The 15,027-nt window shown below is 39.6% G+C and overlaps 1 protein-coding gene across 9 annotated transcripts in view; it reads left to right on the top strand.

The window, feature by feature from the left end:
- The window catches only part of TLE4 (TLE family member 4, transcriptional corepressor), a 152,610-nt gene that overhangs the window by 44,187 nt on the left and 93,396 nt on the right, over nucleotides 1-15,027 (top strand). For 5 of the 9 annotated variants that reach the window (XM_043486458.1, XM_043486457.1, XM_043486460.1 and 2 more), the window contains one exon: nucleotides 9,272-9,346. The exons of the other annotated variants lie outside the window; for them this stretch is intronic. In XM_043486458.1, coding sequence (XP_043342393.1) covers nucleotides 9,272-9,346 — 75 coding nt within the window. The remainder of the gene's footprint in view (nucleotides 1-9,271; nucleotides 9,347-15,027) is intronic. 9 annotated transcript variants of the gene reach the window in all.

Below are 15,027 nucleotides of genomic sequence, written 5' to 3'. Positions count from 1 at the left end.
AGGTTGTGCGTGAAGGAGTGTGCTGAGAGCCCAAGGACAGGCAGACTTGGGACCAGATCTGGGCTTAGTCACTGGCTTCTTTGATCATGTTGAACACAATACTTTTATTTTTTTTGGATTGAAGTTTTCTCATCTGAAAAATGGGACACCTGTTCTGCAGGGTTGCTATATGAGGACTAGTGATCATGGAAAAGACCTAGCTGGGTATCATGCTGCTGTTAAAGAGACTAAAGGAACAGTGATTTGGGCGAGTTTGTTTTCCTCTCAAGTAACAGTTTGCATAGAAGCACCTGTAGCTAATTTGGTGACTCCACAATATTGTAAAGTCAACTTCCTTCTATATTGATGTTCATCATGCCTAGCACCACCACATCCTCCCCCAGCCAGCAGGAAGGGTGAGACAGGACATGTGCTTTCTCTTTTTTAAGGACATGATGTGAATGCTGCTCCCATTTGTGCTCACTTTGCAATGGCCAGTGCCTAGTTACGTGCCCATAGCTAGTTGCAAGGGAGACCTGGAAGTGTAGTCCTAGCTGAGTATGCCCACCTAAAACTTACACTAATGGAAGAGAAAGGATTTCAGGAGACAGCTAGCAACTGTTTCTAGATACAGTGCTATGCATAAAATAGTGAGCATTATTATTATTGCCAGTGTTGATTTGAAGGGAAGTCCTATTGAACCAGTGGTATGTGTTTGTTACAAACTTTAGCTCTGACTATATAATCAGCACGACCCATATTTTAGCAATCACATAAAAGATAAAATAATCCATAGTTCTTGTTATAGAAATCTCCTGCCGGGTCTAAACTGTAGAAAAAGAGTCACCCATCAGGTATTGTTTATCATTCATACATCCACAGAGGGTGTAAAGGAACCCGACATGAGCAGTGATGGGCCCTGTGGGCTGTCTAGATCTAGATGCACAGCCTGTGTTTATGCCCATACTTTATAAAAAGCACAGAGACTTGTGAAGACACCTCTCAATTGAAGAATGGAATATAGGAGGTCACTCATAGGCCTGCCATATTTTATATTAGCCTTGCTGGAAGGAAAATGCCACTTGAAACTGGAAAAGTTGTTAAGGAAATCGCTTCTGATAAGTGGAACATTTGTGAGCCCTTAAATTATATCTATCTCAGACATACCCCTCGTCTATCTCATACATACTCTTGTACATACATCTTGTCCTTGAGCTGGAGAAAATGGGATCAAAATTTTTGGCAGTTTCCTTCCCCTCCAAATCATGGAAAATAAATTAGATAAGTCATTCTTGGTTTTGTGGAATTTTAAGACATCCAGAAAAAGTAGCTCAGGTTGATTGTTTTGCAGCATCAAATTTGATCCATTTTAGTGTCTTGGACTTCAAGCCATTTGTATCCACAGCCTGAAGTAACCTGAAAGGTATGTTTGTACCTTACTGGACAGGGTGAAAGAACAGGAAGTGGTCCCTTAGGACCAGTGTCTTCCTAATTCACGTTTATTAAACCATGGTCATCATTAGATTTGGAGAAATGACATTATTCATCTTTAACCTTGTTTTCGACAGGTTGTTACAACTTGTTTCTAGGACATTCAGTGCCAGTTTCCCTCCTCCTCTAGACCTCTGCAATTCCTTTGCTAAGGTTTTTTATTCCTTGAGTTCTTTAAGCAGAAAGCAGGCTTCTTGGAGGCTGTAGAGGAGCCCAGATTGGAGTGAGCAGCTCTTTTTGCCTTGCATCTGTGAATATTAACTTGGGGGAAAAAAGAATTCAAATCATTATTTTGAACACATTTTAACAAAAAAGCTCTCTGATCATTAGAATTTTTAGAAGTAAAAATTTTAAGTCTTTTTACTTTTATTCTTATATTTGTCTAAAGGAAAGGGAACATTCCAACTTGAATGCTTTTGGGGGCAAGTTTAATTTTAACTCAAAACTTTTTATTTCCTAGTTAGCTTTTCTAACGAGTAGTAGCACCAAGTAGTTGTGTTTGCTCCAGAATTCTGTAGGTTTATTTAGGTGATCTACCTTGCATTTAAATAGTAGAAAATAATACACAATTATATAGTAATTACAATTGTATAGTACCGATACCACGCATTTTAAGTTCCAGTAAGCTAAGATGCCAGTCAAATCAAATGACACATGAATTTCTGTTTCGTTATTTCTACTTTCCATAAATTTGGTCCTTTTAATTTGATGAAAAACAAAACCTTTCACTATGTTATGAGATAATGGTTGTATGTGTAGTGCTGTTTTTTTTTTTTGGCACCCAGCTTAACATGATACTGAATTACTCTGGACTGCATTTTGCATGTATAGAATCATTGTAAAATAGAAGTTGAAAAATGTGATCAGTCACTTTCCTATTGCGCCTTAGGGAGGAAATGAACAAAATGCAGTGGTTACATGCACGGGCGGCAGTGTTCTCGCCTCATAATGGCACCAGGTTAACTTGTCTTACTCCTTGTTAACTTTGTGAGGAATCAATGGCTTGTGGATAACACGGTTTGATGTAGGAGAGCTTGGCTGAAATCACCAGAGATCCCCTGAGAAGTATGCAGTGACACCTGTAAGACCATCTTCCGAGATCATTGGTTCAGCGCCAGCACCCTTCACCGGACATTCTGCTTTGCACTCAGTGTTGGTGATGTGTTGTGACAGTGCTGTTATGTCTAAGGATGTCCTAAAATGACTGACACACCTGGATTGGGGCTTTAGCGGATTTGGACCAGTTTTCTACTTTTTACATTGGGCAACCTTTCATTTAAAACATTTTTTCTTAACAACACTGAGTGAGGCATCAGAGCATAATCCTGTCCCATGTTCCATGGTTGACTAATTGGCTTGTTCTGCATGGTTGTGTATTTGGATTGACAGTTGGATACTTGGTGAGATCCTTATGGTAGCGTCATGACCTGCTTCCCCTTAGGAAATGAAAGATGGTTCTCAAGAGGGAGAACTTTTTTTCGGTAGGCTTTTTTTGCCTTGCATCTGTGAATATTAACAAGAAAAAAATAATTCAAATCATTATTTTGAACACACTTAATCAAATGTGGGCCTCCTTCCAAAGGCAGCAGTGGCAACTCTTATCAATATGTGTCCAAGAAAATTGGTGCATATTTGAGAACCTGACTCATTTCTTTGACTTTTTGTTAGATAGCAGTTGGATTATTACTGGACCTAAGCTTTAAGGTACCTTAGGTTAGAGCTGCATTGTCCAGTATAGTAGCCATAGCCATAAGTGACTATCTAGATTTAAATTAAGGTTAAATATGAGTGACTTTGTGGCTCAGACAGTAAGGAATCTATCTACAATGTGAGAGACCCAGGTTTGATCCCTGGGTCGGGAAGTTCCCTTGGAGAAGAGAAGGGCAGTCCACTCCAGGATTCTTGCCTGGAGAATCCCTTGGACAGAGGAGCTTGGAGGGCTGCTGTCCATGGGGTCGCAGAGAGTGCACATGACTTGAGTGACTGATGCTTTCCCTTTGACTTTTCAAAGTTAAATATCATTAAAAACTCAGTTTCTCAGTCACAGTAGTCACGTTTCAGGTGCTCAATATCCACCCATATGTGGCTAGTCACTACAATACAGATTAGAACATTTCCAGCATTGCAGAGTTTTGTGTTGGAAGGCTCTGGACCTGTAGAACTTATTGGACATACCAGTAAAGAACGCCCTGCCTGCATGTGAGTGAGAATGAAGACGTCAAGGCCACATGGTCTGTACGAGAAAGACACAGGCGACAGTTTCCAGAGTGTGTCCTGAGAGCCAAAGTTCCACAGCCAAAATTGTTTGGAAAGGCCTGCATACATATTTGCCCTCTTTTTGAGATTTGAAACTGAGCAGATGAGCAGTTTGCCTGGTGTTAGTTGAATTAAATCTTGTGAGTTTTAAAATTTTGTTTTGTGTAAGTAATGCCTAATTTCTTCAGGGACTAACATTTCTTGGAATAATATTTAGGAAAGACTGACTAGAAGGATTTTGGTTGAATTTAAAGCTTATTTGTGTTAGTAAACTGTTGAAAAAGGCTCAGTGGGTTTTAGTCTGACTTAATAGACATGGAGTGACACTTTTACTGGGGTTTGATCTGCTTAGGATCCACTTGAGTCTGGATGGGCAAGTTGGGCACAACCAGAGGAATATCTAGAAGGATGGGTCTCTGAGAGACAGTGACCTTGAGATGTTTAACTTGGAATGGAGAAAATTGAAAACACGCATCATGCCATTTTCAAATCTTTGAGGTGCACTACTGTGGAAGAGAAATTAGAGGCAAATTGGGTGGGAAGAAGTTACAGGGAGGTCGAGTTCTACTCAGTGATAGAGCCCATTGCCCCAAAGTGGATAAAACTTGTGTGTGAGGTTGTGAGTTCAGGCCCCAGTATCTTTCCCCTTAGAATATTGCATTAGCTCTCTCCCTCTAATCTGGTTCACCCCCTGTCATCCAGCTTCGCCACTATTACCAGATCCATCTGACTAAAATGCAGAACTGATAGCACTCAGTGGCTTAAAAATTTTAAATAAGAAGTATCTTCCCAGGGTGAAGTCCAGCTTCTTTGCCTGTCATGCAAAGCTTTTCACCGTCTGGCCTCCTCCTGCCTCGCAGAGTTCACTCCCCACTGGTGTGTGGTTCTGTGGAGCATGCCCGCACCACACTCAGACGACTCCACATGCCTACTTCTGTTGTCCTTTTTGTGAACACCTCTTCCACGTGAAGGAGTTTTCCGTATGTGTCTTTGCTGTGCGCGGGAAGGACCTCAGAACCCTGCCTTGCCTTCTGTTTCCAGCTTCGTCCCCTCCCCCACCGTCCTTCCGCAGCCACACCTTCTCTCTGTTCCCTGATGGACATGCTTCTTTATGCTTCGGGACCTTATCCAAGCTGTTCGCTTGGCCTTCGTTTCTCCTTGCTTTTTACTCACAGGACTCCTGCCCGTTCTCCTAGTCTCAGTTGTTAGGGCCACTTCCTTAAAGAATCTTCTAGAGCTCTAAGGTTTGATAAGCTGTTTTTCTGATTAGCAATTGTGTAGCATCCTGTAGTCATCTTTGTGGAAACTATCTTGCAATTGTAATTACAAAACCTCTTGAGTATTCACTGTCTTGTTGATTAATCTCGGTTCCTACCACAGTGCTCGACACAGAGTAGGTGCTTAATAAATAAATTGAATGAATGAATAAGAAAACAAAGCCTTTCCTTGTTGCCTCAGGAATTGTGCTGACCATTCCTGCCAATAATCTTCCCTTGTAGTTTAAATTCTTGTATTAGAAGATGCTCTGTGTGAATTGTGTATGTGTGGGGGAGGGACATGACGTGTGTGTGTGTGTGTGTGTGTGTGTGTGCGCGCTCAGTCATGTCCAACTCTTTGCGACCCCATGGACTCTAGCCCTCCAGGCTTCTCTGTCCATGGGATTTTCCAGGTCAGAATACTGGAGTGGTTTGCCATTTCCTACTCCAGGAGATCTTTCTGACCCAGGGCTCGGACCTGCGTCCCCTGTATCTCTTGCATTGGCAGGCGGATTCTTTACCACTGTGCCACCTGTGGAAGATATATGTGTGTGTGTGTGGGGTGGCATTATCTCTTGCTCACTTTTGCATTTCCACATATCTGGAGAAGAAACCTAGCTCCTTGTACATGTCTGTCCTTACTACCCCTATCAAAAAGAGAGAGATTAAAAAAAAATTTTAAGTTGTGATATAGTTTTTTTAAACTAAAGTTTTTTTTAGATTTCTAAAATTTTTATTGTCATGCCCCAAAGTATTGCCATGGCAGGTATTGCCCTAATAGTGCCCTCTGAGAAACGTATGTTCAACATATAAGGAATATATATTCTAGTGGTTTGTAAATGCCTGATTTTCAGTAGGCTTTATTGGACTTATCATAAGCTTGTATTGTTTTAGTCTCTTTCTTGTAGGAAAAAGTGTTTTCAGTACTTTTAACTGATTAAGTGCAAAGGTAATTTTATGGTGATGAAAGTAAGTAGGCAAGTGATTCAATGTATGGAGTTTCATTTTACTAGTCCTTTTTTACAACCATGCATGTATTCCCTAAATCACAGAATTTATTGAGATGTAATTTACACATCATAAAAATCATTTTAGGTGATTTTTTACTAAAAAATTATTTACTAAAAATAATTTTTAGTAAATTTCCAGAGTTGTGCAGCCATAATCAAAATTGAGATATTTCTGTTTGGGGTTTTTTTTTTTTTTTTCTTTTGGATTTTTTTTAGAAAATGATAAATCATAGTATTTTAAAGAATAAATATCTGAGCCCCCCGCCCCCTTTTTCTTTTCTCTTCCAAATCCGAGTTGGAGGCTCCTCTCTCAGAGACCTGTGGCTTATTAATACATTCCTAGTGGCTCCTTACTTGGTGATACTGATAGAAAGTTCAGACTGGGAGTTTGTATCTGAGTGAGCAGCTTGAGACTGGTCACAGGACTCTTCCTCCTCCAGATTTACTGGGGCTAGATGGCTGTCACCACTTGCGGTGAGGCCACAGAAGAGATCGGCAGGAAGTGGGAGAGGAAATGAGATGTGGGTGGAGTGGGAGGAGAGGAGCAGATGGGGAAGGGGAAGAGAAGAAGAAGAGAGAGCAGACAAAATGGGAAAGCCATCACGGTTCTAAGATGTGAAAACTTGCTGTATCTTCTGAGCCAGAGAACTTATATGTTAAAATTTGAAAATGGAAAAACAATGCCTCTTTGGGTGCACTTGTGAGAGTATTTTGGGTTTTCTTCCTCCAGTGTTCATTCTTTTATGATCATTTGCCCTTCCTGCTGCTGCTTCAGGGTGTGATACAGCATTGACCGTGTGCTGAGTGAACAATGTCGGAGTGTTTCTGGTGCTTTCAGAACTCGTGGGGAGGATGCATTCTTTGTCTTAGGGAGCTCCTGTTGAAAAAGTCCTTAAGTGCCACATGATTCACAGTTGTAAGCAGAAATAGGGAAGTAAAATCCTGAACTACAGGTAAAGTTCAGTTGTGGTATTAGCCCATGGCCATTGCCATGATAGAAAAGGAAGGAGCTGAATCATGACTTCCATTGTCATTTTAGCTTTTTAGCAAGAGTTTCTATAAAAGCATCTGATGTCAGTGTTACGGTTCACTGGTGTGTTTCTGGTTTTCTCAGTAAACGTACCTGATTTTAATGCCAAGTCAGAAAGATATCCCCACTGCCTAAGGCATCTTTGCTCATCTTGGCAGTTGGAATCCAGTTTATGAAGCAAGAGTTGAGTGATCTTCATGGTAGAAAGGCCCTAAGTAGATGTATTTTCTGCATCTCTCTCTCATGGAACTGTTCTTTGAATACTTAATGTGAAGGAGATGATATTTCAGTTACATGGAAGTAATGTACAGAAATGGCCCAGGGTGAGAGCTTTTAAAAACTTGAGTTTAATGAATGGGTGCATGAATGGAATGAGATGTGTGTTGGATAAGGGTCCATGTATTCCTTTGGCTTTCAGTTTCTTAGAAGTTTTGAGCAGCCATTGTTGAGTGTTGGAAAGTAAAAGGTAGAAAATGCCATAAAAATTTTTGTCCATAAATTCACTTTGAGTATTAGCTAATTCCCAGGATATTCTGCAGGGTTTTTGTTGGCTTGTTTTTTCTACTTTCTCAGTGCTGCTAGTTTTCACTATGCTGACAACCAGATTTGTCCTAAATCTCAATATGAGCCCTGTGCTTGGTACATGGAAGCTGTTCAGTAAACATATATGTTATGGTCAGGTAGTCTTCACAGGAGAAGAACTGTGATTGGCCATTTCTATCACCTATGCCTCTCTGTTCCCTCCAGTGTTTTCATGAATCTTTAGGATTTTTACTTTGAGAGAAAGAGGAAAGTGAATTATTTCACTTTGGCAGATATTTTAAAGATGGATGGAAATAGCTATCAAGATTTGGGGGATTGCTTCTGAAGCTCGTGTTTGGAAATAAACTCTTGCAATTAAAAGAATCAAGGTATAATGCACTGATCAATTATTTGACAATTTTCTTTGCTTTATTCATGGGCATAAAATAAAGATTAGGAAATCAAGGGTGAAGACACCACATGTAGATAAACTGAAGCAGTTTCCTTTCCCACGTCACCTCTCCCACTACCACCTTACACAGCTGGGAGATGGAAGTAGTGGTCACCAAGTTTATCCCAGTAACTGTGTATTTGGGGACTTTGGAATATAGTATTAGGTAGGTCACATATGACTGATGGCCTTGCTCTTTCTGTGCATTAAGTTGTATGATAGCTGAGCTTCATATGCACCTCAGACCAGTAGAGAAATTAGTATATTTCTCAATTGGAATCAACCAAAAGGAGACTCTCCCCAGCCACACAGGAGTACCTATTTTATAGCACCATCTCTTTGGCTTTTCGTTTACTAAACCGAGTTGAAAAAAGTACAGGAAAGACCTATTTTAGACTGAATTGAGTATGGACTAGAGTGTTCAAGTGTATTTAGTTAGGAATAATATTTACATTTTGGGGGTACTTGTATAAGTACTTGTGTATGTCCAGGTATGAGTGCCTCCAGGCAGAGACTTTTATGACATTTAACTTCTCTTATATTAGAAAAATTAGTAAAATCAGATATTGTTCTTTCTCTTTAGAATTGAATCGTGGTCAGCGGGATTTTCCTATATTCTCCATCTTAAGTTTTCAAAAGAAAAATAACACTAGGATTTTAGTTTTCCTGTTGCATTTAAAAGCAATACCTGAAGTCCTTAAACTTGACCGCTCTGCTGGCAAGAGTTGTATGTTTGTAATATCTTTTAAATATGCCACCCTTCCTGACAAGTAAAAATAAGAGCACTGAAACATAAACACTGAAGTCTGTGTGTCCTTCTAGTGTCTTCTCTAGCAAATACCAGGTGGAAACTTAAAAATAAGTGCTTTTAGGAAATATTTTCAAAACATATTTTTTGTTGGTGGCAGAGAGTAAGGGGATATAGAGAAAGCAGGTGGGATGGGTGGTTTTATTTTGTTAGTATATCGGAAGATGTTGGGTCGTAGTGTACTACTGACTCGACAGTACAATTTAATTGCTTCTATCAGTTGTAAGCGAGCATCCTTCATGGAGGCACAGGGACGATCCCTGTGATTGGATGTCCAGTTACTCCTTAGCTCTGTAGACACAGAGGTGCCCTAGACAGTCTTCCACCACTTGGGGCTTTTATTGGAATATGGAGACCCCTTGAATCCTGTTTTGCATGTAATTAAATTTAGAGGACATGTTAGGAAAAGCTGTTCTTGACTGACCAGAAGACAAATAATTGTATTCTGTTTCTGATCTTCATTTATAGCACCAGCAACAAGTGGTGCAGGCTGTGGAGCGGGCCAAGCAGGTGACCATGGCGGAGCTGAACGCCATCATCGGGGTACGTGGCCTTTCCCTTTTGGCTCTGATCATCTCAGTGTGTGTCGCTGGCACTCTCGAGTGCGCTCTCTAAATTTTGTTCAGTCAAAGAGGCAAAGGCAATAGAGGATCCCATAGTGAAATGGAGCACTTGGCCTTCAATCTTGCCAAGTTTGATGGCTGCCTCAGAAACTCTGGACACATTCTTACCAATTCCAGTTGACATGTTCCTGAAAATTCTCCCCGTAGGGAGACTAGGTAGTTCTTTTTCATAGTATTTCTTTCCTTCACAATCAGCCTCTATTGCTAGCCTTTTGCCAGTCAAAAGACACAGATTGCCCTAATGTTAAAATCACCTGATTTCTTTTATCTTTCCTCAAATATAGGTTGTCTTAATATCATGTTTAGTGAAATAAAATACACATTTTCACATCTCTCTGCTACTCTTCCTCACCTTTGATGAGTGATTCTTAAGGACTAGTGTCCATTTGTAGTAAAAATGATAGATGAACTATATAGCTTTTTGCAAAATCAGCGGCCCAGTTGGAAAATCCCTCACAGTACCAGTAATATTGCATAGAAATCCTGCTGGAATTCGTGGGTTTGAGCAGTTACTCCAATTCCACTTACATTTTTGTTCTCCTCAGTTAAGGTAACCAGTAATAAAAAAGGTGCTAAAACTTAGAAAGGCAAGAAATCCTAGCTGAAAAAAAGCACGATATTCACATGTCTGTTTATGCAGCTGTTAGGAGTGGTTCTGTAGATTATTTTAATGAAGACATGTCAACTGTACTTTCCTCTTTCTGCCTCCCCCCAATACTTTCTTTTGTGTATAGATAATACACAAAAGTCTTTTCTCTTTTTTTGCCCTCAGTGTATCAAACACACTTTGAAATGCTAATTATTCCATTTACTTTCATTAAAATTCAAATTGCTGAGTGAAGATGCGGATAAGGGTCGCCTGATAATCAATCTGAAGTGAAGATATTGCTTCAATTATGCCTCTGTCTTTTAACAAGGAAATCAGAACTCTGGCATGGCTGCCGATGGTTGTGGAGCTATAGTCTGATGGCAGCTTGTTTTTTAATGGGCTATTTTGAGCTCTATTTTGTGTCCCTCTGACCACAAGAAAATACTGGTAGTAGATTAGAAGGCATAGTAAATGGAGAAGAGTAACCTTTATTTCCTTGGAAGTGCCCCTTGGAAAGAAGAGGATGAATCACAACATCACAACAAGCCATGTAGAGACTCGTTTCTTGTACATTTTCTGTGTTCTGGGGGTAGGGTAGAGATGAGAGATGATTACATTTCACAATTAGTTTTTATTTCCAGAAATTCAGAGAATGGCAGTGTAGTAATTTTTTTTTTTTAAACACTGAGAAAGCTTAAATTTTCATGTTAGCATATATGTACATACCAGCTGTATTTGCTTGAAGCACTTGTTGTGTTCCTGTTGGGATATAGTTCGGTTACCAAATCTCTCAAGATCACTCAGCATAGAACCTGTTTTTCTTACCTGCTATCCTGTCTCCTGTTGAAGGAGAGAATGTGTGGGTGAGGACCCATAGGAGAGCCTCCTGGGTCATTTCTGGTGTGGTGTTTATTTTTATATGAACTCCTGAAATACAGGTAGCTAGCCTACCTCATGTCTGGTGGGCAGCCTTTTCTGGAAAGCTTTTTTGTTTCTTTTTGAGTTTTATTAGTTACTGTCTGTACAATGGTGAGATTAATCTAAATCAAAACTGCATTGTGTTGGATGTTGCTTAAAAATATGAGGGAAGATATAAAAGCAGAACACGTTCCCTTTCTTTCATCACATCAAGTATATTTTTAACACTGTTTTATATCTATTTCATTTTTACATACTTTGTTTTGAATGGGATGGCAGATTGCCTTTTCTCAGGCAGAAGATGATTTGTTAGACTGTAGCTGAGTAACTGACAGACATATTGTGCATATATGGGTTTAATTATTAAAGCTAATTTCATTTGGTGACCTAAAAACTTATTTGAAGAACTAAGTCAGTAGAGCTGCACGCTATCAAAGCACTGTGTGCTATAGTTTGTGGATCTGATGGCAATTCCAAATTATTTGTATCTGAGCTGAAAATGGAATCAAAATCATGTAATCTGACTGTTCTGAAAAACAGATTGCAGAAATAGAAAAACAAAACCAGCAGTTTTGGGAAATCACAAACCAAGTGTGAAGGGAAGAGCCCCATCACAACCGACTCACTTGATGCATTTCTGTGGCTACTGTTCGTTTTCTTCGTTTCAGCCCCTCTTAGTACCTCGTGTCCACTACCTTTCAGAGTTATAACATTGTGTACCTGTATATGCACCTACTGTTCTGTGCCCTGTTAGGCATGGCTGTGTCGTGAGCTGGTGATATTTTGACCTGCTGCCAAAAGTGACGAGGGGTCAGTTTTAGATTTTTGTGACTTAATTTTTTAGGTAGTCAACAGTGATTTTCTGCACCAAGGGAACTTTCCCTCCTGAGAGGCAAAGACCCATCTAAGCCCCTGCAGACCTTCATTTATTTGCCACTGCATATGTATCTGTTTTATATGTAGGCACACCATCCAGACAAGCGCAAATGTTCCCCAATTTAATGAAATCTGATGAAGCACCTTTTTAACTCTGCAATATTATTCTACCTTCCTTGGTAAATGAGCCAAACCAGTGATCCATGCAGTTTAAATGCAAAAAGCTGAAGTGAGCCTGAAACCTGGAGAGGCGGCTTGTTCTCTTGACAATAAGCTAGTTGTGTTTAATGGAATGAAACACAGTTATAATGATTTCTTTCACAGGTCATGTTCAGTTTAAAACTGTTGATAGATTGAAATGAGTTAAATATCATTTGTCTTTTATTTATAAGGAAAAAAACCCAGGGAAAGGCCTGTGTTGTTTTCTATAGTTAATATTTCCTGTTTTGCTTTGAATTGTTCATTTTTCCCGTTTCCTCGAAGCTTTCCCAGAGTTCCTCCAAATGGGCTGTGGGAATGTTCTGCATCTAGTTAAATCATGTCATGTGTCCTGCTAGCCACTGTGTTTTTAAATTAGGATCTCTGTAAGATCACACTGTTGGAACAGCACACAAACTGTAGTTTTAAATCAGTAATATGATCTAATTAGAAATGATGTTTTCATTTCCTGTATTATTAAATTGAGTCATCTGACTATCTTAAAATGTTTTTTAAATCCATTACACTGTATAATCAGCACATGCTGTGTGAATGTGGTGATGCTTAAAAAAGGAGGCTAAGTTGGAACCGCATAAGAATTTCACCAAAGAAACTACCATTAAGAAAAAAGTTTTGTCAGTATGGACATTGGAAAAGGAAATGTTTAGCCTGTAAAAAGAGGAATTGGGGTTCCTCTGGATTCCTTCCTTCACTTTTTTAACCTCTTTGAGGAAAGAAATGATATAAATATGCATTTTTTTAAAAAAAGCACACCCCCTTAAAAAATCCTTAAGAACAGGTATGCCATGGTGTTGTAGGAAAATGCAGTTTAGCCCAAGAAATGCTGAACCTCAATTTTTAGCAGTGACATTTTAATGATAGGAAGTCTGCAAAATTATTTGCCATCAATTGTGAAGGCAATAACAAGCCTTGGTGGTTTTTCACACACTCTGTGTTAAGTGCTTTCAGAATGACAGCGTAAACTGTGTTAGAGAACTCCAAGGAAGTAAAACTGATTAAAATGTTCATGCTTGAATGGTGCTGATGGAATAGTTCATTTGGACTTTCTCTACCTCCTGCAGCTCAAGCTGAAATATTAAAATTCAGTGGATTTAAATCTCTCTCCTCTCAGCTCAGGAAAAAAACATTACATTTTAATAGGTTTTAAACCCATAATTCATTGGTTTGGAGCAGCACTATTAAATCTATTTAAATATTACTTGTATTACTAAGGAAATGATTTAAATGACTCTGCCTTTACCATTCTATGTATTTGAGTTAGTTTAAAAAAAATAAAGACAATGCCCTCGGGGTTTTTCCCTTCTCTTAGCATTTTGTGTTCTCGTCCTTGTCATGTGACTGGCTCTTAAATCACACACACACCCCCCATATGCATTTCAGATTGGCATTACAGCTCGACCCCTTGCAGTGTGACAGTTTTAAATGGTGTGTCCTTCTTTTTCCATTACAGACTTAAAAACAGCCATTTTAAGTTTCAGAGACATTTAGATCCACCGTTATGATAGTGTCCCTTGTTGTCTTTATGAACTAACTAGCCATTAGGCAACAAACACCCCGACAGATAAGAATATGTGTATATATGAAAAATATGTGTTTTTCCCGCCTTTACATCACAGCCTCCAATAGCACAAAATTTGAGATGGAAATACAACTACTCTTTTTTCACAAAAGCAAAATTAGAAGTATCTGAGAGCCGTACTCTTTCTCTTCTGTGTTTGCTAATAAAGGGCTTTCCAGAGGTATTGTTAATCTTGCAGTGGTTATGCTGTTAACCCTTTGGGCACAGATATCTCTGCAATGCGGAAGCGTTGTTATCCTTCCTGGGCCCACCTTACCCTCATACCCTGCTATCTACCTTTCTCTCTAGTCATTGCCATCACAGGTTTTTTTCTGTGGCTTGGCAACACCTCTCCTCAGCTGACTGGGAGGCTCTTCTGTTCCCCGGTCCTTACTGTGGGGATCCACTTTTCACTTCTGCGTATGAATGTGAGGGAGTTTCTCCCGACTGTGGGATCATCCCAGACTCGGGCAGTGGAGTGCGCCCCTGCTCTCCGTTTGTTGGGTGATTTTGAGGTGCATTCTGCACACACTCCTTCGCTGAAGGTCCCAGCTGGATGGCGCTAGGCTGCCTGAACTAGGGAACCTTGTTCTGAGGTTCCCTCCTCCCCTGAGCACTGTGCCCAGAGCCACCCCCGTTCTGGGGTCACTTCTCCAGGTGCAGCCATGCCTTGTCCTGGAGGATCTAAGAAGCTCGGTATTTGACCTCATAGGCCTCAGCCTCTCTAAGGGGACTTCGTGGTGTAGGCAGGCAATTGAACTGAAGTGCCACAGTCATCGTTGGTTTTCTGATGTGAGTTCTATGCATGAAACATTTTTTTTTAACATCTCAGCTTTTACCTTATTTTTTAAATGACTACTTTTCAATGAACTGACAGTAACTGAAAGCTACTTTTCAATGAGCTTCCCTTTCTTATTATTCTCCTATCTGATTACTGTTGGGTATTTTCTAAATGTATATAATATGGAATAAACTTAAAAACAAGCTATAAAATAGATTTGTGTTTTATCAGAGATTGTTATTCTAGCTTTGTCATTACTAAACAGTGTGCCTGGAGCTTCAAGTCTTTACAAAAGCGCTGGCCATTGGCTACCTAATGTACACAGATTGATGGGATAAAGGTTGGGTCTAGGGGGTTGGTCTTCTGCAATTGTAGGGCTTTGCTTACCTGCTCTTACAAAGCATGATAAACATGATTGTATCTAAGTTAAAGAAAGCAGTTTTAACATCATTCTACACATTTCTCCATCTTATATTGGTATGTCTGCCCTCACTTTTTTTTTTAAAACTTGTTCATTTATTGTGGATCAGGGGATTGTGTTACTGAGTGATGTAGCTATAATCTAATCTTTGTGCTGTAATTTGATGAGGCTCTAAGAGGCAGTAATTTCCTTTCATAACAAAGACGCTCATATATTTAAGTAATTTTTTTAACTCTGTC

This window comes from Cervus canadensis, chromosome 14 (assembly GCF_019320065.1).
Source record: "Cervus canadensis isolate Bull #8, Minnesota chromosome 14, ASM1932006v1, whole genome shotgun sequence".
In the NCBI taxonomy this organism is placed as follows: Eukaryota; Metazoa; Chordata; class Mammalia; order Artiodactyla; family Cervidae; genus Cervus; species Cervus canadensis.
This window is presented reverse-complemented; position numbering and strand designations above follow the sequence as displayed.